The sequence below is a fragment of the Diadema antillarum genome, unplaced genomic scaffold (genome assembly GCF_040938485.1).
Source record: "Diadema antillarum isolate AM-2024a unplaced genomic scaffold, OU_Dant_1.0 seq00001660_RagTag, whole genome shotgun sequence".
Classification (NCBI taxonomy): domain Eukaryota; kingdom Metazoa; phylum Echinodermata; class Echinoidea; order Diadematoida; family Diadematidae; genus Diadema; species Diadema antillarum.
Genome location: NW_027272360.1, coordinates 41,025 through 65,099, shown reverse-complemented (window position 1 = coordinate 65,099; position 24,075 = coordinate 41,025). Strand labels below are relative to the sequence as shown.

The 24,075-nt window shown below is 38.8% G+C and overlaps 1 protein-coding gene across 1 annotated transcript; it reads right to left on the bottom strand.

Moving 5' to 3' along the window:
- Positions 1-472: 472 nt before the first annotated feature.
- LOC139711457 (uncharacterized) lies at positions 473-19,984 on the bottom strand. The gene is made up of 5 exons (XM_071623336.1): positions 19,962-19,984; positions 16,495-19,362; positions 8,550-8,675; positions 4,390-4,537; positions 473-604 (listed from the first exon to the last, which is right to left on the bottom strand). The coding sequence occupies exons 1-5, from the start codon at positions 19,982-19,984 to the stop codon at positions 473-475; spliced, it is 3,297 nt and encodes a 1,098-aa protein (XP_071479437.1).
- Positions 19,985-24,075: the final 4,091 nt, after the last annotated feature.

Genomic DNA, 24,075 nt, shown 5'->3' with positions numbered 1-24,075 from the left:
AGGTAATCACATAGACACCAATCATCATCAACTTTCAATACCAAAATTTAAAAGGGACCTAATATTTCTCCACAGGGGTGAGGACAAAATATAAACAAGGGTTCAATTTTATATAATTAACTCTAATGCTTCAAACAGCATATTTATTCACCGGCCTTCCCGTAGGCCCGAAATAATGAGTGGCTCACAAACAATTTCCTTTTTACAACTCATGACATATTTTCTGCAAATATCTACGGAATGACATTTTGTCACCTTTGCAACACTAATCAATAATACATAATATAACAGGACCTCTCTCTCGCACTCATCTCTTTAACACTCATTAACAGGAGACCCTTTACGACCATTTTACTTTACGGAAGGGGAAGGGGTTTGGTTAGTTGGGAAAATGAAATTAGTGGGGGTGTGGCCACTTAGCTCGACGTCTGTTTGGTCGACGCATGAAGACCTCCTCCGCATGTCGTTCTCGTCATCGTCGATGAGCTGGGGTGTCCAGTCGGAAATCTGCCTCTACCACAAACTCGTATACCGGTTCATCACCAGGGGGGCGTGGGGAGTCCAGCATCAACACAGTCGCTGTGACTTTACTTTGCTCATGGACCTACAACAATAGGTACATGTTTTTCCTCAGTCGGATGGAATGCTCCGACCATCATGACCATGACGCCAGTCAACCAGTTGTCGCTCGAGTTCATTACACTCTGACTTTGGGCGAGCCGAATTAAATCAGGTGAACAGTCCGATTAACATCATCGTGATGACGCTCACAGTTCTATGTCAGCGAGGTACACAGTGTCAGTGCAGGTTAATAATTAGTTTGGAGAGGACATGATGGGTGAAGGAAGGGGGTTTCCAACTCTATCTTAGTGGTCTCCAACCAAAAATCTGCTCCTGTCTCCTCAAGCTTCAAACAACTCTCAAAGTTCCAAAATTCTGTGACGCTCTTAATTGCTTCTCTACATAATGTGTAGGAGCTCGGTCGAATTTTGCTTGCCACTTCTCTCCTCTCAGCTCAGTCATTCACCAAGTCTGACACTCACCAAGTCTTGACACTCGCCAAGTTTTGACACTCACCAACTTTTTAAACAACTCTCAAACATGCTCTTTTATACCTGATTAACTATTCACATTTTCTTTTCCTACCACTATTTCATTGGTTAAATCTGATCTTTGGGAGTGGTCTCCACAAAATGATAAAACCCCATTGGTGAAATGTTCCATTAGCTCCTCCCATTATTTTCTAAGCAAAATCTTCTGTAGTGTTTCCTGTCAATTTCCGCTTACAATTAACGATATCAAACAAGGGGCAGGAGACAAAGGGCCAGTGTCCGCATTGCTCACCAATGGTCTCTTAATTTGTTTGACTACTTCTTAAGACACCGGAATCAGTGCACATGAAAATTAGGGTGTGAGGCGCCTCCTCACACTAGTTACGTTCAGTTATTTGGAGTGGGGCTCTGGTGCTGAAGATTATGGACCTGTTATACATATGGGGGAGTTAATTGCCAAACTCATAAACTGCTGTCAATCACTCTTTTCTTGGGAAGGGGCATTGAAGACGAGAAAACAAAGGAAGTCTGACAGGAAGCAAAACAAAGGATTTCATCAGGGACCTCCCTGATTGCATAAACTCAAAGAAGGGGCTGTATAGGGCTGTGTACTTTTGCGTCACCGGGCAATTTTGTGCGCTAGTAGCCACTGGGCTACATCTATAAGGATTCCGTGGATAATCATAGCATTACAGATGCATATCTCAATGAAATTAAAAACCAACCTGTCTCTCGGTACCAATGACCTTTTTCTGCTCGTGCTCAACTGGAACCCCGAACTGGCTTATTCTTCTTTTTCTCTTCTTCTTCTTCTTCTTTTTCTTTTTCTTCTTCTTCTTCTCCTTGCGTCGTCATATATATATATATATATATATATATATATATACATATATATAATGAAGAAATAAACTGGTAATACATTTTTTTTAATGCCAATATAGAATGAGTTTGTGTGACTCAAATTTTCAGCGGCCTCCACCTTCTTCAGTTTATTTCTTTGTATCTTCGTGGAGCCAATACGTGAAATCTCAACATGTATATATATGTGTATGCATATGATATATATATATATATATATATATATATATATATATATGTATGTATATATATATATATATATATATATATATATATATATATATACATGTATATATTGTGTACTGTTGGGCATGTGAAAATTCCACTTCGCGAAATTTCTCATTTCTCGTCTTTAAGAAAACCTTTTTATCGAATGTACACTTTGCTGGGATAAAAATGATTTAGATCTTTTCAAAATTTAATTTACTCTCATGGCATTCCATTATAATCACAATGCCCGATTTTACATTCATTCTATACCCAATTTACTTCGCCATAATGTTGGATAGGAAACAAGAAAGGTAAAGGATTCTGAAGTTTCGCATGTTCACATTACAGTTATATCTCTTGCAAAATTATGATGAATTAAAAGAAGTGACGTCATCGCCTCAGCATAGAATGGAATCGTGTTGGTGTTTTTTTTTTTTTTTTTTTTGGGGGGGGGGGGGGTTGGCCATTCCGATGGTAAAGCCCTATACATCAGAGTAGAATGTAACATTAGATATAGCACGATGTACAGACATTATAAAAGTTATGTATACGTATTTTATTGAATAATCCATTCAACCATTAGGAGTGTTAGAAATCTCTGACAATGATATAAGTGCTTGCATCAGGACAAATAAAAGATCCGACATAAACACACGCTATTATCTTTCAGACATGTCGTGCATGTTTAGAACTGCTCTAAAAGTCTTTCACGGTCATCATGGTCATTATAGATCAAGTGTTCACATCACAAAGAACTACATTCAAGACATATAGCTAACATAACATACGCTATATATTTACAAAACTTCTCGCCTGAGAAAATACACACATTGAACGGTATTATGTTTATACACACGACACATTACATTATACACTCGTATAATAATCTCAACATCAAAAAGTGTCTACATATAGCTTTATACATTTCAAAATAAAATATATTATTAAACACACACGCAGCATTGTCTAATGACAAATACATTGCTTTCATTCTGTATAGTTGAGGCTATTTAGATGCATGATTTATAGTTTGTAGGAAGAAAGGAAACTTTCAAAAAAAGAGGAAGGCAAGAAGAAAACATGACAAGGACAAGAGCCGCATATTAAACTTCTCGTATTCCAGGCCTTTAATACACAATGATTTATGTGTATTTAGTTACGTACTACTCCGCGCTCTCTGACCGACTATAGCAACGTGCAGTGGGTTCATTCACAGGCTACATTGTGTAGGCCTATTATCCAAAGCACGAAAAGTGAGGCAGAATGCGTGGATGGGCTCTGGAATGTATAATTGCTCATACAATACTCGTCGATCCAGAAACAATGCTCATCTCCCTCCACTCATTTCAAGCCCATGGAAACACACAAGTCAAGATACATTGTACAATGTATTACACAATGTTTGATGTTACCCCTATGAAGGGTAATGTCTGACTCTGCATGGGCAAACCAAACTCCCGCGTGCTTATTCTTACAATCTTGCAAACTTCGTTTTACTAGATTCTCCGTGTTCGGTGTTCATCATGTTTCATGATGAGCCGAACTATCCATGGTGAAGTTTCTTCGGATTACAGCACCTCCGCTTATAATCTTTTTTTTTTCATTCTTGTATGTTATTTCGTAAATATTAAACTATCATATCCTATTTCACATTCCTTAACATCTGACTTATAGATATCATACATTTTAGCCCTAATGACTGTTGGTGTCTTATTTATGTCGTTCATGTGAAAGTATTAAGAAGATTAGTGTAAGTCGTCTACTAAGTACAAAAAAGCGAAGAAAAGATGTCTAATTTCTCGAAGTGAATGACAATATGCGAACTTTGTTAGTGGCTTACTGTTTTGTGAAAGGAATATTACAGCTCTAGAAGAAACAACATGACATAATTAATGTGATTAGAAAATAAATGTGCATAATGTATAATGGTACATTTTGTTTGTTTCTTTGTTTGTTTGTGTGTGTGGTTTTTTTTTTTGGGCCTTGTGCAATATCTTATCATATCTACGTTATATTTTTCTTAAAAAGTTAAAAGATCCCTCTTAACAAAAACAAGAAAAAAATCATGCTGTTCGGAATCTCATCGTAATGTACTTTTTTTTTGGGGGGGGGGAGGGGGGGTTACAATGTTCTTTTCATTCAAATATTACACCTTTTGACAATTCTCATATTCACAAAGCGCGTATTCGTTATCACCGGTGTCGCCGGCATTTGAACGAAGGTGCGCCTTTCTCCCTCGCGGAGCCATAACGAATTGATTTTCGTAAACCTGATCTGGAGGATCGCTGGATTTCGACTCGACCTTCACTCTCAATCCTTGGTAGACTGAATCGGGGCCAGACACAGGTTGCAACCCTGCATACGTGTCTCGATTATCGGAAGTGTTCCGACTAAGACCATTCCGTTTTCCTCTTCTCCTGGCAAAGACGGAAGAGAAGAGGAAGAAGGAGAAGACAGATTAGTATTATGAGCACGTGATGAGAAAAACAACTTTTAAAAGGGAGAAATGAAAAATCCTACTATCATATTATCGAAGTTATTCTAAATGTATAAAGCAATTAATTTCCTGATCAAGGTAAAATTTGAGCACTCGACCAAGTGGGTATTAAGGATCTCTTCGGGTATTGGAGTAGAAGCTCATCTGTATTGAAAATTCATCTGTTAAACTTCCGAAAGTTTATGACCCGCTTATTAACCGTCAAGTCTTCAGCAGAGAAGACGGGTCATTCTGCTGATGAAAGCTGCGTTGATGACAGATGAAAATTTCGGATTTAAATATTTGGTATTGAGATTAAAAGTTAGAAACACCAATTTCAAATCTCATCAGGTATTGTCAAATAAGATGATGACATTATTTCACATTAAGAACAAGGTATCATCAGGGAGAATAGTTTATTTCTAAATAGCTTGAAGTATGACCAAAAAAAAAAAATAAATAATCCAAACTATAGATTGTTTATCAAGCTAGTGACATGCAGTAATGTCACTCATGCATATTTGATTTTATGTTATAAGGCATGATTCTTCTCTTGCAAGGACAAGCTCCCCTTATATCAATGTTCATGTGGATTTAGAGAATACAGCAAAATTGATAGAACACATCAATAAAAGTTTGAGGAAAATTCGACAATCCATTCAACAGTTCTGAATTTTTGTAGTTTCTGCGCTGTCACTGCTGGATGAGAGGACTACTACAGCTGTCTGATGTCTCATGTGTACAATGAAATAAACCAGATATACAGAAAATTCAACATATTTTTGCTTTTCTTGCAAAATAAAAGAGTACCTGACATCCTCTTTCAGAAGGCAGGCTGAAATAACCAAAAAAAGTAAGTTCCCCTAGCATTATTGGATATATCTCAAAATGTATTTTACCGATTTTCATAATTCAAACGGGAATGGATAGGGAACTTTATTACTCATAACATGAATGGCATATCATTGCCATTGCACCAGATGTTATCATTGGTGTGGAAAAAATGCATTTTATGCACTTAAGGTTATAATAAGCATATTGTGTACATTTCCTATGCAAGTTTATAGCAAAATGTAGATCAGTTTGTTGAGAGAAATGGCATCGAACGTATGGAGTGGCCTGATGCAAGATCCCCTGACTGTTATCCAGTCGAGAATCTGTGGGATAGCATTAAGCGGAAAGCGAGCAAGAAGGTGAAAGATGACACTTCACTGCAAGAATTTCAGCGCAACTTGCATAGAGCATGGGCCAACATTGAGCAGCGCCAAGTACAAACTTTAGTTAACAGTATGAGGAAGAGATGCCGGTTGGTCATTGAAGCGGATGGTGGACATATCAATTATAAAATACTTCACTGTATGCTCATGAAAAGAAAGAGATAGAGAAATATACAATTAAACATGCATAAAAGTTCAGAACCATGAATGTTTGTTTGATTATTTGTGTAAAAGTCAATGCAAATCACTAAAGTGCCACTTTTTTCCCCATGCATTTTGACGTAAAATGCATTTTTCACACCAATAATGTTATCTGGTGGCAATGATTTGCCACTCATGTTATGAGTAATAAAATTCCTTATCCATTACTGTTTGAATTATAAAAATCGGTAAAATACTTTTTGAGATATATCCAAAAATGTTAGGGGGGAACTTACTTTTTTTGCTGAGTGTATATATATACATATATATATATATATATGTAAAATGTTATCCCCATGAAGACCTTTTAATTCTCACGGGAGTAATACTTTACATTTCAGCAAGTGTTCATGTGTTCTTGGAAAATCCTTGTGGCCAAAAAAACAAAAAAAAAAGAAAAAGAGGAAGAAAATCAGTGACATATGTGGTCATCTCAGTTAGTAGTTTCAAATGCCAAGGAAACTGGACTTACTTTGCATATACGAGAAATATGATTGATAACACCGCAAACGCAAAACAGGCAATCACGGCCACAGTTAGGGCTCCAGTATGGACCACATTCCTAATGCTAGTACATGCTGCAAATGGGAAAAAAGAAGGAAACCAAACATTATATACACAAGTAGTAATCAGGGGTTATCGAGATTAAAATTTTCGTGTAGACAACTCTCACAAGACAATTCAGCTTGGATTTTCTGTTATTTTCTATTAAAGATAATTGCATTCAAGAATTGGCGACAAATTGCTCCTGTCTATACACATTTGATTTTTATGTCTTTTTTTCTTCTGCTTCTTCATCTTCTTCTATTACAGTGATGTACTTGTATCTTCAGTCTTTTTGCTTCCATGTAAAGCGCCTTGAGCATTCAATTAAAGTGGAGAATGGCGCTATAGAAATTGTATGTATGTATGTATTATTATTATCATTTATTAGACTGCTTCCAACAATGAGTTTATTTTTAAATACATCCTTCTCACACTATATTCACCAAAATTTGAAGCAGCATCTCCATTGGGAAAACAGAGTGTGACTATAAGCAGCGGGTGATGCTGTTATCTTCGTCGTTACTATGTAATTGCCCAATTTTGTTTTCAGTCTCCATGTTTTTCTTATTTCATTGAAGCTTTTGAATTCTTGAAATTCTACCTGAAGAGTACTTCAAAACGACATCTTTTGGTTTCCTGCATTGCTCTTCATTCCTGAACATCATCAATTACGATTCTTGCATTGTAGGCAACAATATGTATACAGTACAGGTCACTTGGTCTTATAGGTCTAGGTTGTTGGAGTGATTGGTGAAAGTTCTGGTGCTTTTTCTCTCGTTCTTTTTCAGGAGGTATGGAGGAGGGCGAAGGTTAATCATATCTGGGTTTTTTTCTTTATCGCTCTTGCTGATTAATACTAATATTCAAAGGGCTCAGTGGTTACACCGACGTTGCACAGAATATATTGAACATTTCATCGTGTCGCATGTATTCTGCTATATAGAACAGTCGCCTTTTCCATAGCCTTCCTTTCTCTCAAATTGACGTGTACGAGCAGAGCACATAAGAAATGCACATGACAAAATAAACGTAATTTTTATGCGTTGATGTTACTACGCATTCTCATAAACCTTAAATTGTACTGAGGTAAACTAAACGGCGCATATAGGCCTACTCCTAGAACACGGGGGGGGGGGGGGGAACAAACAGTTTTATACATTATCCAATAATCACTAAATTTGTGTATTTATAACAAAATCCTGAATTTCAAGAATTAATGATTTGTCCTTGATTTGTATGCTTTCTGTTTTTGTTTTAGACCAGTCACGGAGCAGCGATGTAACTTGAAGTTATATCAGCAACTACAGTGTACGACTAATATCATTTTTTTTTCATATGACCAATAACCATTAAAGGGACATTCCAGACGATTTTCATAGTTTCACATCATGTAGTACATAAATCGACAATTCCATGTATAGATTTGTAGAATTTATTGTGGTTCTTGTGCAGAGAAACAATACTTTGAAAAACCTTAAACAAATTACACTGAACAAGGATGATGACATAGGAGGTTCACATATTTCAGAAATGTAGCAGTGTAATTCCATTACAATACCGCTTGCTTGCGAGTTCACCTGTGAATAATCTATGCATGCCTTCTTCTTTTGTTATGCTTCCTTGAGCCCCAACTCATGCATTCTTATGGTGACTCCGCCATGTCATCATCCTTGTTCATTGCAATTTGTTCTAAATTTTGAAAATATTCTTATTCTTCATCCCAATTATCACAAATTCTGAAACTCTGTCCTCAGTATAACTAATTTATAGCTGTTCAAATGTAAAAATCTGAAAATCATCCGGAGGTCTCCTTTAACATCCATTTCTATACAAGTGAGAAGACACTTGAATCAAACGATGGTTTCAATGTTCGTTTTACATCGCAAACCTTATCCTAAAAACGAAAGTTACAATGTTGACTGTATCATTGCCTGTCAAGTTAGCTCCATAAAAAAGGGGGAATTTTAGAATACAACCAATAATACTCACCTCGAGGTGTCGATGCTGCTTCTGCTACTGCTGCTGAAATAGGATTGGACGGTTGCGAGGTTGAGGTGGTTAAGATTTGGGGGCGACGGGAAGATGGAATATCCGTCCAACCGATTGTTCCTGGAACTGAAAGGTTTGAAAATGAAATTTGTAAAATATTGAAAAGTGAATTTTATTGAAAGTTGAATAATAGGTAAAATACTACAAGCATTAGGTTTATATTCACATGAAAGTTGCAAACTGACTAATACTATCTATAGTATCGCACAAACAATAATTCAACTATATACGTATCCACGTGCTTATAATACATGTATACAATATACATATAAATATATGTTTATATATAATTACATATAGTATAATATGATGTAATTATATATGACCACATAAGGGTTTGCGATAGATTAAGATTTCTGGTCCTTGTTATTAAGTTTGTTTGCTTGCTTGCTAATTTTATCTTTTTTATCTTCTTTCTGCATTTTCAGCTTAAAATATAAACACAAAAGAATTACGATAATGAAATGACGTATAAATTATTCGAATGCATATGCAATTACAAAGCAATATAATAAACGAAGTTACGATTTCTATATAGCTTCCTCCGTCTAACTCTATGATACTGTATAAAATATCATAATAAATTCATTGCATCATTCCGTCTTATATTGGTGGAAAGCTGACATAATACATGTATCAGCTATGTACTTGACCAAGAAAGAATAGAAAACCATCCGTATTGAAAGTACTAGGAAAATGAGTGAAAATTTAACTTATTTTTTATTATCTATGTTTGAAAGGATGTTCTCGAAAATGACCTTGCTTTCCTCGTAACAGCTTTTAAGCTGTCGAGAGTTATTGGGCAGTTTTCTTAAAAGAATGGGGAGTCTGAAATCGGAGAAGCGCGGATAGGTATTCATTTACTCCAACGTTTTCTAGTCAGTGCTGTTTTAGAAAATAATGACCTCAGTTTCAGTGTCAGTTCAATTTACTCTTCGTATGATTATTATGTTACATCAATAATAATTGCACAGATTCTTGCACCTTGTCAATTATAAACAAACAAAAGAATATTCATACATAATAACATACACAGTAATTATAATCATAGTCTACACAAAGTTCAGAATTTGTCTAGGAAGTTTTATAGTTTTTTCTTTACAGTCATAACAAGTATAGTCGTAGTGTTATAGGAAAATGTAAAATGTGTCAATTGACACAGCGTGCTAAACTTAGTGTTAAATCTCGCCGATTTTTTAAGTGCTTTGACTGCCAAAGATTGTGCGTGTGCGTGTGTGCCTGTGTGCGTGTGCGTGTGTGTGTGCGTGTGTTTTATATACCCAATGTAATTCTTCCATGCTCCTGGAGGGGCCGTTTTAAGAATTAAAATTCGTTGTCATTGTCATTGCCAATATAACTGGTTAAAATGGAAATCTGGTTTACAAAGAGAAGTATACGACGGGATCTCCATAAGAGCAAGCTTATTTGGCTGCAAGCCCCGAATAAGCGGTGGTCATGGTGGCTGTGAATGAGAAACGAAGAGCAGATGTGATACGAAATGCAGACCAGATAAACCAAACATAATAGAAAAATAAGGAATGCACATGTGGTGAAAACTAAACTACAATGTGAACCATAATTATCATTTGTGATCCCATTTTCATTTGTTTCAGAATAAAACATGATTATATACTCTACGGTATGCACATAACAAGACTGTTGTTGCATTGGAACTAGTGTTCAGCATAAGCACAAAAAGAGACACGTACAATAAAATTGAGGTATTTTAAAGGCCTTATGTCAAATATACACAAGTCTAAAAAACTCCGAATTACCTGGGAGGAACTTAGGACTGAGCAAAAACAAAATGAAAATAATAAAAACGCGGGTCATCGTGACATTAAGAATATAACTATTAAATATATATATATATATATATATATATATATATATATATATAATTATATATATATGATAATTATATATATATATATATATATATATATATATATATATATGTACTGAGGCGAAAACATTTGAAGTTCTCCGAGTAGAATTATTCACGTACATGGGATGCAATGGATCAATTACTAATTTGACGGATATCAGACATTTTAGAGTACAGCTACCTTTAAAGACTGCTATTGAAGAAGAGCCTCCACAGCTCGAAAATAGATCACCGCTACACCTTGCTTGGCAGAGACTATCGTCAAGCTGAGGTCCTACAACGACGCCAGATTGACAATGGCACTGGTCTCCGTCTACCAGTCCGTATAAGTATCGGTAGTCTCTCATCCGACAAAAGCTTTGGCAGAAATCGATATTCATGTTATCGGCTTGCAACCGTTCTTGATCTTCTGACAACTTGGTTGCCTGGTGCACGAAACAACCTCGGTAGCCACTTTCTTGTGTTCGGGAATGTCCGGGGATGCGCGAATAGAAAATGCGAAAAAAAATGATTAAATGAAAATGAAAATTACTCGACTGGACATGCCTGGACATTAATCTGATTTATATTTTAATAAAAATTAAAGCTTATTCCATATCAGTTTTATTTGTCGAAATCATGCATGCGGAAAGGTCATGAAACCGGCTTTCCAGGAGGGTACAGTTTTAAAGGACAAGTCCACCATATACATAAGGATTGAGAGAATGCAGCAATATTAGTAGAACACATCAGTGAAAATTTGAGGATAATTGAACAATCCGTTCAAAAGTTACGAATATTTTAAGTATCTGCGCAGTCACTGCTGGAAGAGAAGACTACTACAGTGTATGATGTCACATGCGTACAACTATATATGTAAGGAAAATAAAAAGAGAATTTCACAAAACTTTACTTTTTGAATAAAGTGCACAGTTCTTCGACTTGCTACTGACGCATGTTAAGGGTAGTATTATTCCCCCTGCCTCCTGAAAGAGAGGAGTCGAGTGTTCTTTTCTTATGCGAGAAAAATGGAAATATGTTGAATTTTCTTTATTCTTTCTTTATATCGTTGTACTCATGTGACATCACAAGCTATAGTAGTCTTTTCATCCAGCCGTGACAGAGCAGAAACTTAAAAAATTCATAACTTTTGAACGGAATGTCCGATTTCCCTCAAACTCTCACTGATGTGTTCTACTGATATTGCTCCATTCACTCAACCCCCATGTCTATGAAGGTGGACTTGTCCTTTAAACACTTTGACATGTCACAGCTCTGATCTACACTTTTGAACATATTTCTGGACGGGATTGACTTTTGTTTTATATGCACTTATCATAAGTGATATTTGATTTCATTTAATGAATAAGCAAATAAAATATAGCCAACATTATTATTATCAACGTTCAAAACGATTCTTCAGATTGCTCAGCAGGACGGCGGCATCGAACCGCGATCATCAAAATCACCAAGATGCACCTGTTGGAATTCTTTTGTACATCAATAGAAAACTGATAACTGCAACTGATTGACAAATTGCCCTACATCGACGTAAATAAGCACTGAATTGATCAGTGTTTTAGTAGTAGCCATGATAAAAAAATCATGGGCGTACATACTCGAGCAGGATTCGAACCTACGACCTCCTGATCACCGGACAGGCGTCATCTCCACTAGACCACCGAGCTTTCGTCCGACAGCAAGTGTTGGTTCTAATCCTTATAGCATGTAGCGGGTACTGCTTTGTTATTCAAATTCATGAAAATTCTTCCGTCGAGATGTTTTCATTGCAACTGTTTGACAAATTTACGTCGATGTAGGGCAATTTGTCAATCAGTTGCAATGAAAACATCTCGACGGAAGAATTTTCATGAATTTGAAAAACTGATAACTGTTTGAATAATTACAGCCAGTTGAAACTCGATCTCTTGAACCTCCTTTGTTTTGAGCGCCCAAAGACGAATTTGAACTCTGATTCTTTTATCGCGATCGCATTTCGGACGAAATTGATTGCTCGAAACTTTAAATTGATTGGAGAAAGTTTGAAATTGACCAGGAAATCCTATACCATTCATTACTTTTTGTAGTTCTAAAGCTACACAGTGGCGTTGTGGAAATGTACAGGGTAGCAGAGTAGCTATAAATCCTGCGATTTCGAGTATTATCAAGAATATTAATGATATTGAACATTCAATTCTATCCCTTGAATTTTCCTTCAAACCTCTCTGTAACTGGGATTCGTTCCGGGATCAAAATATCCACCGTAACCATCGGCATTTATAAGATCGCAGAATTATGGAAACAGTACATACTTTAAGTCCAAACATAATCTTAGGCCACTGTATAGCAGTCGGAGCAGGTGAAATTATGTTTGGTCAGAGATTATAACAAACTAAGAAATGTTGTCTAAATCCTTTCAAGACCTTAGTTGTTACAGCAATTTTCTTCAGAAACAGCAAACAGCAGTTTCTTCAAATGGTATGCAACATTATAGCAGTAAGTTTTAAGAGGTATATTCATCGGTTCCTACGAATTGAATCATTCTGAATTTCCAGATGATGAGCATTTCCAATGTCGGGATTAGATTTGCGGACTTACATGATACAATATCTTGTGACATGAGGTTGCTCACAAAGAGATTTTTCTCCTCCCCACCGGGGAAAATCTCTTTGGGTTGCTCATTAGTCCCGGTAGTGTAGAGGGCGCTGTTGATGATACTGCCGATCACCGTTTTAGCATTGATACGAAGATTACCGAAGTTATAGCTGTCATCAAGTGTTGCTAAAGCCCAGCTCACACCTTTGCGGTTTTAGCTGCGTATAGCTGCGTCAGCCGAACGCAGCCTTAAAGCAGCCTAACGCAGCACTCCGCGGCAAAATATTTTGTAGCAGTCACATTGTTGCGTTGTAGCTCGTATATTTTGTACAAAATGATTGCCTACGGTTGCCTTAGGTTGCTTTTCACCTCGCTCCAGCTCGCTTTTGCTCGTAACAGTACGATTCAACACGAAGATTGCTCGCCCCGTTGCGCGCGTACCTCGTTCGCCACTCGTTCGTTGCTCGCTAGCATCTCGCACTAGCTCGCTTACAGCTCGCATTAACTCGTTTCTCCTCGTTTCACTGCTCATCCACTCGACCGTTACTCGTTCCGCAGCGTATCAGTTCGCCCTGCTGCGTATTTCATAAGCTCGTAGAGAGTTGCACTGGTATACACATTTTTGACATTTTTACAGTTACGGGGGGGGGGGGGGGGGGGCACAAAGGACTTTTTTGGTTCACATTCTTCCAAAAGCACTAAATTTGGTACACATGTTGCCAAAACCATACTATTTCAATTTTTGATGGGCGCCGAGAAGGGCGCCCTCAGGCCATATTGGCCAAATCCAATATGGCCGCCTTCTGAAATTCAAAAGTAACTTGCATCGTTTAAAAACGTAATCATTTCACAATAATGTCAAAATCTGTATTATAGGTTTTCTGGATCAATGAAATCGATTCTGATGTAGTTTTCATGGCCTGAAGTCAACTTTTCCTTATAGGGTCACCCTAAATGTCGCTTTGGGTCAAGACATTATTTTCACTACAGGTTACTTATATTTCAAAATGGCTTGCCTACGGTCACTATAGCAGGAATGACAACCTTGCTAATTACCTGCAGTTGTTGAGGACTGAACAGAGCATATTACTGTGTTTTTAAAAAAGAAATACTTTTCAGCGATATACATTGTGTGGTAATATAATTCGAGAAAAAAAAAAGATTTTCCACAAAACCTACAATAACAGCGGGACACTCAGTATGAGGTGTTTTTAAAAACTGATATGTTTGGATCTGATGTTGCTGAAAGAACACAATGCGAACCAAAGCGAGGCTACGCGAGGTGAAGCGAGCAGGTATCGCAACCATACGCAGTGAAACGCAATTCAAAGTTAAGCTGCGTTGGCCTGCGTTAAGCAGCTCGTTGTCGCTCGTACCTTGCTCGTCCTTGCTCGCATTTGCTGGTTGCCCCTCGTCTAATACCCCAGTCACACAGTGCTTTACGATGGATTACGTCCGCCGCGGATAGATACGAATGAGTGGACGCAGGGGGACGCAGCGTGGACGCAGGCATCCGCAGGGACGTATGTAGACGTCACTGTCCGTAACTCATCCGTAAAGAAACGCAAAATGACGTCGCCGAATCTGCGAAATTTTGAAATTTATCATAAATATCTCCTTTACATAACCCAGTAAGTCATGAATATCGCTGAACGACAGCGTAACCACAGTTTGTCTATTCCATGACTGCAAGTAATATTTTCTTACTCTAATGTTTAACTTTTCGATCTATATTGTATTTTATTTGTGGTATAGTGATGTTATAATTGACCCTGCACCACAAAACACACAAAGAGTCGCCACACATGAGATTTTAGTTGAGAGCATATTCTGAAAGAGCATGAGACGTTAAGCTTTATAATGATGTATTACTCAAATCAAATGGACTCTCCTAATTTACCTAAATAGTGGAAAGAATGCACACACTCAGACTGTCAGAAAAAGTGCAAACTGAGAAAAGAGGCTCTGAAGTACAGTGTCTATTCAAGCGCTTAATCTTTACCAAACCGTGCTGGTTGGGCGATGAATTGGACAAAAAACAGGATGGAAACCACCGGAGTAACAACAATGAGGGGATTATCAGATTAAACTGAAATTAATGATAATGATAATAATAATGATGATGATGATAATAATAATAATAATAATAATAATAATAATAATAATAATAATTATAACAATAATAATGATAAAGCCTTACTTACCCAGGGTAGCCAAGTCAAGATTGGCTCGGTTGACCCATTTCACCTATTTGCAGTCCTCACACAAAATCAGTGTGTGCGACATTTTGTTCGTTTTGTGATGCAGGTCACATATATTCTTTACATTCTTGACGTTTATTCATATTTGAGTTGCACAAACAAATTCAAACTTCAAGTTCAAAATTTCATATATCTTTTATTATTGTAAAGCATATTAAAGGATTACGATTTTTTCACAACTTGTACGTAATTCAATTTCAGTTTTTCCCAGTGTACAATGTAAGACAGTCCAAAATGTGATAACCTTGCTGTCATAATACACTGACTTAGCAGGAATCGTAAGAGAAAACCAAGTTGTCCATAATTATTAATAACAATCTGTAACTATCCGAAAATATCCGCAACTCTCCGCAAGTGTTCAGAACTATTATGTGCCAATTCGTAAGAATATCCGCAAGTGGACGCAAGTATTCGCATCTGGTCGTATCTGTCCGTATCGCCCGCATTTTTTGCCCGCATGTTTTGTACAAATTTCTGGTGACGGCAAAGGATCCGCGGGGGTCCGCGGAAAAAAAGAAAGACTTTTTTGGACGTAACGCCGGACGCAGAGCATTATGTGACTGGGGCTTTAGCTCGTATGGATTTTGATCTTGCGTTCAGTTGCGGATGTTTGAAAAAAATTCAAACTAGCGAGCTAGAACGCAAAGCCTCTGCGTGAGTCTGCGTATTGACCTCGTATTAGCTCGTTTCATTGCGTAGTGCTGCGTTGGGCTGCGTTAAGGGCCGTTCACACTGGAGCGGTTTTACGGCAGCGGCAGCGGCGGCGGCGTGCCGCAAAAATCCCTCGCGTGTTGTTCATGTACAACCGTTCACACTGGAGCGGTAGCGGTGACTTTTCAGAGCGGCAACCGCAAGCGGTTTTCTCGAATCGCTCCGCAGAGCGATTTTTCTAGTCTGCCGCTGCGGCGAGGTTGCTATTGACCAATCATAATAGTTCGTGACGTTATTATGTGGGTGGGGTCATAAACTTCAGCTTGAAAAAGAGTCTCGCGAAGGTACAACACATCTTCTTCTTCTTCTTCCGATAAAGTGCTGCCCTCAAATGGTCGAGGATGAACGCACTGCGAGAACATGCGCATACGCCGCACCGGGGCAACAGAAATTTGAAATCAGGTGAAAAATATTTACAGGTGCGAGTAAAAATCTCTGGATGAAGAATTACATCCTACAGAGTTCCCTCAGCGCAGTTTTGAAGGCGATGAGGGATGGGTATGTGGCAGGATCAACAGGCAGGCTGTTCCAGTCCCGGATGGTGCGTGGGAAGAATGAGTTGGCATACGCTGTAGTACTGGTGTGGGGGATAGTGAATCGGGAACAGTGTCCTCTGGTAGATGTTGAGAGCTGGGTCAGGTAAGTCTGCCAATGGATGTCAACCAAGTGATGTCTGATCTTATACATCATCAGCAGACGATTTTGGGAGCGACGTTCCTGCAGTGGAGGCCACTTGAGATGATCCAGCATGGCTGTGTCGCTGCTAGATCTTTCGAAGTCGCCCGTGACAAATCGAGCTGCACTTCTCTGAACCTGCTCAAGCTTGTGTATGTTCCGTTGTGTGTGCGGATCCCATGAAGTCGCTGCGTATTCGACAGATGGTCGGATGAATGTTGTGTAGACAGCTTCTTTGACTTTTTGGCTGCTATGACGTAGGTTGCGTGAGAAGAAGGCTCGAGTACCATTGGCTTTCTTGGTGACGGTATCCACATGATTGTTGAAATTCAATCTTGAATCGATATGGACACCCAGGTATTTGGTTGAGCGGACAACTTGTAGTACATGGTCATGAATGGTGTAGGAGGCAGGAACGGGATTCCTCTTGTTGGTGACCTGCAAGACCTGACACTTGGTAGCATTAAATCGCATCAGCCATTTCGCTTCCCATTCTTGAACTGCATCTAAGTCCCTCTGCAAGCGGGTTGAGTCAGCAGGTGAAGAAATGTGCCTGTAAACCACACTATCATCAGCGTATAGTCTGACAGATGAACTTGAGATGCAGTCCGGCAGGTCGTTGATGAAGATGAGGAAGAGCAGGGGGCCCAAGACACTTCCTTGTGGGACTCCCGATGTAACAGGGGATTCCCTGCTCTCCTGGCCATCAACAAGAACAGATTGTGTGCGTGAGTGGAGGAAATCAGATATCCAATCTGCTGTTTTACCACAGATTCCATAGTGCTGGACCTTCTCCATGAGATGTCGATGGGAGACTTTATCGAAAGCCTTCTCATAATCGAGAAGGACCACAACAATTTGTGACTTCATGTCTAAACCCTTGGCAAGGTCATCCAGCATGCAGATGAGTTGTGTTTCGCACGATCTCAGTTTGCGGAAACCATGCTGGGCATCCGAAATGATGTTGTTGTCAGTCAGGTGACGGATTACAGCACAGTGAATTATGTGTTCACACAGCTTACACAGTACGGATGTTAGAGAAATGGGTCTGTAGTTTGCAGCATCAGAGCGACTTCCTTTCTTGAACAATGGAACGATCTGAGCCTTCTTCCACTGTGAAGGCACTTTTCCTTGGCTGATAGAAGCTTGGAAACGTAAAGTCACTGCTGGTGCAATCTCCACGGCTGCTTGTTTCAGAAGCATAGTTGGTATCCCATCAGGACCTGAGGCAGTGAAGGACTTGAGATTTTTCAAAAGCTTGATCACTCCGTTTTCACTGACTTGGATGTTATCCATAGTGGGGTACTCCTTGTCCTCAAGGTCTGGGAGAGGGGCTCCATCATCAATTGAAAAGACAGATGAGAATTGCCTGTTCAAGATGTTGGCTTTAGATCTTGGGTCCGAATGAAGGAAACCTCCATCTTTCAGTGGAGCAACACCTATGTGGTCGCAACGCTTAGCTTTCACTAAAGCACCCAACTTCTTGTTTCTGCAGCCAGCTGGTACACTGTGGATGATGTCGTGCACATAATTGTTGTAGGATTTACGGCACACTTTTTGGGCTTCCTTCTTGAGGAGCTTGAAGCGGTCCCAGTCTCTGGTCATATTCGTCTGGCGGGCCTTTTTGAAGGCACGACGTTTGCGTCTCAGGATGCGTTTGGTTTTGGAATTAAACCACGGTTGATTGACTCTAGTTGAGGTCATCTTGGAAGGAACACAGTCACTGATGATCAAATCAAGTTCCTGCTGCAGAGCGTCGGCAAGGTCATCGACTGATGTAGAAGTATTGAAACTGGAGGTATAGCTGGTTGACATCTGTTGTACCCTTGAGCGGATGACGTCAAAATCGGTCTTATTCCATAGAAGAATCTTGCGTCGAATGAGCTTTCTTCTGCTGGCTTGTACGTTAGCATCCATGAAGACAAGATCATGATCACTTAGAGCAGAAAGACCTGAACATCTATTTGTGAGGGAAGGCCTGTTTGTCAAGATGATGTCAAGTGTGTTATCCCCTCTGGTTGGAAAATCAACCATTTGCTCAAGACCTGCCGACTCCAGTAGATGCAAGAAAGTCTCATTGATGGTACGCCGGTACTGATGCGAGATGATGCTGGAGGTTTCCCAGTTGATATCTGGCAGATTTATGTCTCCAGCAAACCAAACTGCGGCACCTGGATTGTCCTGGCAAAGCTGGCTGATGGTACTGCACAGATCTACCATGTAGTCAACATTATTGTTAGTTGGTCTGTAGAAAGAGGCAACAACGATAGACTGTTTGTTGTTGACAATCTTAGCAGCAACTAGCTCAGCTTCAGTCTTGATTGAAATCTGGTGGTTATTCAAGCTACTATGGACAGCAAGTAGCGCACCGCCGTAACCATCCTGGCGATCAATGCGATAAACATCAAATCCAGGAGGGAAGATTTCTCCATTTGAAATCCCTGGTTTAAGCCACGTTTCGCAACCAAAAACAACATCAGGCTTGACTGCATCCAAAACACTCCAGAATTCTTCACGCTTCCCGAAAATGCTCTGGAAATTAACCTCGAGAAAGCGGAGGTTCTGAAAGGATTGATGAGATTTGGTCTTGGAGCTCGGTGATGATTTAGCGAGAGGGGAACCGAGTTGACTTGAACTTGTGGAGCTTGTTGAGGGGTGAGTGTGAGAAGTGTTAGAAGTGTCCACAGTGCTAGATCCATCAAGTTCTGTAGAGTTAAAGAGCCCTGAGGAAAAGTTAGGTAATCCACAGTGACAGCACTCCCATGGAAGATCACTTCTTCCGAGGTTGTCTAACGCAGAATCTGACAGGCCTACACACTCCGAGTGAAACCATACGTGTTACACGACTCACACAGGATACTGGCTTTTGCACCTTTATAGTTGGTACAAGCTTTATTACACTCCCCACAGGGGTACTTGGGCTTGCGAGGGCCAGGGTTGCATTCTATGTCACCAGAAAGCAAGAGATTACTCTGGGTGAAATAGTTCAAGGCAATCAGGAGGTATGCACTCTTGAGTATAGTCACTTGTGCGTGCATGTTCATAATGATGATAGAAAGTCTAAGTCTATGAACATGTTGAACAGTTATGAACACGTCTAATCAATGCTGACACAGTCACTCGTGTATTGTAATCAAAAGAACAACATTAATATGTGCCAGGAGGATGTGCTATGGGTGAGAGTCATGCACATGCAAGAGCAGTAACCTGTTGAACTCCTGCACTGACAGTAGCAAAACTAACTAGAGCATTTGTGAAGCAGTCATAGTAGAACACAGTCACAGTGAAACTTCATGATGTACTACAGACAATGATGTACGTGAAGTAGGACTGATTTGTCTTGTTAGAAAGTGAATAAAATCCTCTCAGGCTGAGTCTGACCAAGTTAAGGGTAATGTTTTTAAATATCACTTTAACTGTAACTGTACTGTAGCTGGTAAGCATGTACATTATCTTGTCTTGCCTTTCCAAAGATGCCCACATTTCCCACAATCAATAGACTTGGATGGTTTCTTCAATGTATGGTAAGGGTACCAGTTATCGGCAGGGTACATTGACACCCTGCGTATCATGGCTGTTTGTGTATAGAACAAAAAGGTGCGCGTGGGATTAAAAAGTGCCATTTTATAGCTATGAAAACAGTAACAAAGAAACGAAAATCAAGCCAACAAAACAAACTGAACACGTTTCAATTACACATCCACTCAGTAACAACGCATGACTATGAAATTCACGTGTATTACCTATGGAGGGAAGGGGTGCAGATCGTGAGGTACCCTTTTTCAGCCACGCAAAGAAAATGCATCGCACGCACTAAAATTGCATAATTTTACAACGGAGATTCAGAATCAACAGAATGGTCACGAGATTTGAAACTGCAGTATTTACAGCTTTATACCGATATTTGAGGAAAAACCTGGGCGAATTTGTTTTACTTTTGGAATAAACGAGCTGCAAATTCATAGGTTGCCGATAGGTGGTACCCTCATTCATACAATTTAAATGCCAGTGATGCAGTGGTTAGTTAATTGCTGACCCTTGATATATTGTATCAAGGGTTGAAGCAGCCACTACTTCTTCTTGGAGGCTGTGCCAGTCCTTTGTGTTCCTCGGTAGGAAAGATGACCTTCTGTATTGTGTTCTGCAGGTAATTCAGTGCGTTAATTCATGTTGGTAGCAATACCAAATGTATATTTTCATGAATAGTTTCATTGATAAAAGCACTTGGCATTTTAGTAGCACTTACACTGTACTGCAAAATGAGCAATTTAAGAGCAAAAATCAGATATCAAAAGTTCAGGCAATCAATTCCTGCATGTGGTGTTGGTTATGGGGGTGAAGGGCTAAGGTGCTTTTTAAAAGAGACCTGTTTATATTACATTTTCTTTGTGCTGAGTAAAAAGTTCCCCCTATTCATGTAAGGAAATAACGTTATAATGCATTGTATAACACATCATTTGTATAACACCTCACTTGTATGAATATCATTTACCCTCAGGTAAACAGTGATTGAATCTGCTTCCCTCCTATTCAGCAAATGTGGAAAGACCATGCAAAGGAGGCTGCATCCCTGATCAGGCTTTGATGCAAGCTCACTCATTGACTGGAAAGCTGTGAGTTTAAGCTTTCAGGATTTACTGAAAGTGCATTATTCAAAAGATTGACATTCTAGGTACATTTATACCATAACTATTGTTCAGAACTTGACCTTACTCCTGTGGGAGGAAAAAACAACAACTTTATTTTGGAAGTGATGGTACATGTATTGTACTGTACCTGATAATTCTAATGACAACACAGGTACATATTTTGTATGTCACCTATAACTAAAGAGTGAACTTAACTTAAGAGTGAAATTTCTGTGAAGGCACGTCTTTTAATCTTTCCCCTGCCCCTTCATTCCAAGGAAATGTACATGTATGTAGATTCTTCTCTTTCTTTATAATGTATATGGCAACATCCCATACATTTGACAGGTATCACAATATGCAGCATGGACCAATCAATCATTTTAATAGTGTATATTACAGTGTACCATAGGTGCCTAGGTCTAGTAATTGGCCCATACCAATTTGATCAGTTTCGGAGGACATGAAAATGCAAGTCAAATGTAAATTTGAATATAAAATTGTCTGTCACTTTTATTTATTTTTTTTTTTTTGGGGGGTGGTCCAAAAAAAATTGACTTTAGACAAAGTTACACTTCTTTGCAAAGATAGTACTGGTTTGTAATTAAGCTAGACATGGGGAAAAAAACAAACAAACAAATAACACCATGAAGGCGCCAGAATTGTGTGAATTGTTCTGTTGTGATCTGTATCTTTCTTACAGGCCTGTACTACCTCCCCATTCCCTTCTGAAACAATTTTGCCTCCTGTTTCCAGATATCATGTTTGACTCACTCCTGTATGTGCATAGTACATCTTCAGCTTTAAAGAATGACCTTCTGATCTTGGTCACTCTTGCTCCTAGTTTGCTGGAGTTGCTAGTAAATATATGATACAAAATTACTGGAAATATCATGTGTATAAAGGCATAAGAAAATAGTGTACATCAATATGTCTTCAAAATGTTTACACTGTTTCCATATGCTTGCCTTTTTCATTCATTCTTCCAGGAAGGACTGTTTTAACTGCTCTGGTCGACACAGAACATCCGCAGTCACAGCCCTTCATCCTTCTTATTGGAGAAAGCAAATTATACCCTCTTCAGGTATATGTATCTGCAGTTGTGGAGCACAAGGCACAATCCTCAAGGCATTGTGGGTGCAGCTGATCTTGTCTTCAAGTTGATCTTCGTTCTAAATCGCAACTGCTGGCCACATTGCATTGCAGTGAGACCATTTTAAAAGGGACTCCTGTACAAACAAGGAGGATTTGTAACTTTGGCATCCATCCCTTATTTCCTAACTTTGCCGAGTCAACCATAATGCAACCATTTATTTATCATCTCCACCCTTCCCGTATCAAGTCTGCATAATAAAACAGCATTTGCTTGAGACGTACATACAATGTTATAGGGAAATAGGCACTGACCTTTAATTGTGGTTTCCTCATAACAGTGACCATTTTATTTCACAAGCCATTTGCCATATGAACATTGTTGTATTTTGACTATACACCTGTACCATGTATGAATGATAAGGTACGTTTATATTGATACTATTAGTGGTCAATGCTTCTTTGAAACATGTATTCACTTTTCAAGGAGTTTAGTTTTACTTATGATAATGTAGACAAGTATTGAATATGTGAAAAGCTGCTAATTCCATTATTACACACCATGACCACACATAGTGTGTACAAGTTGACAAGGGATGTACAGAGCGCCAAACTGTGACATCGCCATGGAAACTAGTTCTAAATGACCTAACCTGACCCAAATATCTGTCAACGCTATTGTTGCTAACCATGCTTGCACCTGGTTCCAACCCAAGTTACAACAACTCTTGCTTTTTTAGGAGCTGACCTAGAACTTGGCATATGTGGCCACTATACAGGTAAATGTAGTATGTAATTAATGTGTTGCCATGGTAGTGAAAAAAAAAATCTACAGAAAATTTAACCAAAATATTGTGGATCAAACTACTTTCAGTCTTTATAATGTGAATGGTAATTTGAAAACACAAGATATCATTGTCTTCAACTGGCATTCTTCATGAATCACTTGAGTAGTGAAGATGTACCCCAAGCAATTTCATCTATGTTCGTAAGAAGTGATCAAGTTCTTCATGATTATCATACAAGGCAGGCTATTGTGTATCACTTCGCAGTTAGAACTCGACTCAGGAAATGTGATAGCATATACATGTACAGGCCCACAACACAAGAATTCTTTGCATTGCTCCCAGGTAGGCCAGTAGCCATCATACTATTCAAACATATGAAATTCCACCTTTCCACTATGCACCTACATAGTACCTGTCACAATGTGTGTATTTGAGTATGCATGGATGCAATATTGTATTATGCTGCATGGCAATGAGTAAAATAATTAGCAGTAGAGCAAGCACTTTATAGTGTACCTGAAGCATGTTACTACAGATTTTTGAAAGCTTCAAGTTTATCTTGAAACCCAAATCTATAAATGTTGACATGGCATCGAATATTATTTTCATTAGATGAATAATCTTTAACACTCAGTTTGTACTTTCCTTGCATTAAATTAGTATTTGATGTCAGATAACTCATAACGGGTCATTTGCACTATATGCGTAATATGTTGCTATTCTGTTTGCTACTTGATTTTGTTATCTGACTAGCTAAATTGAACCATGTAAGCACCTAGGTGCCCATTTTTGTTGTATTCCTTTGCTTATCCTGATTTTTATGCCTCCGCCACAAAGTGGTGCCGGAAG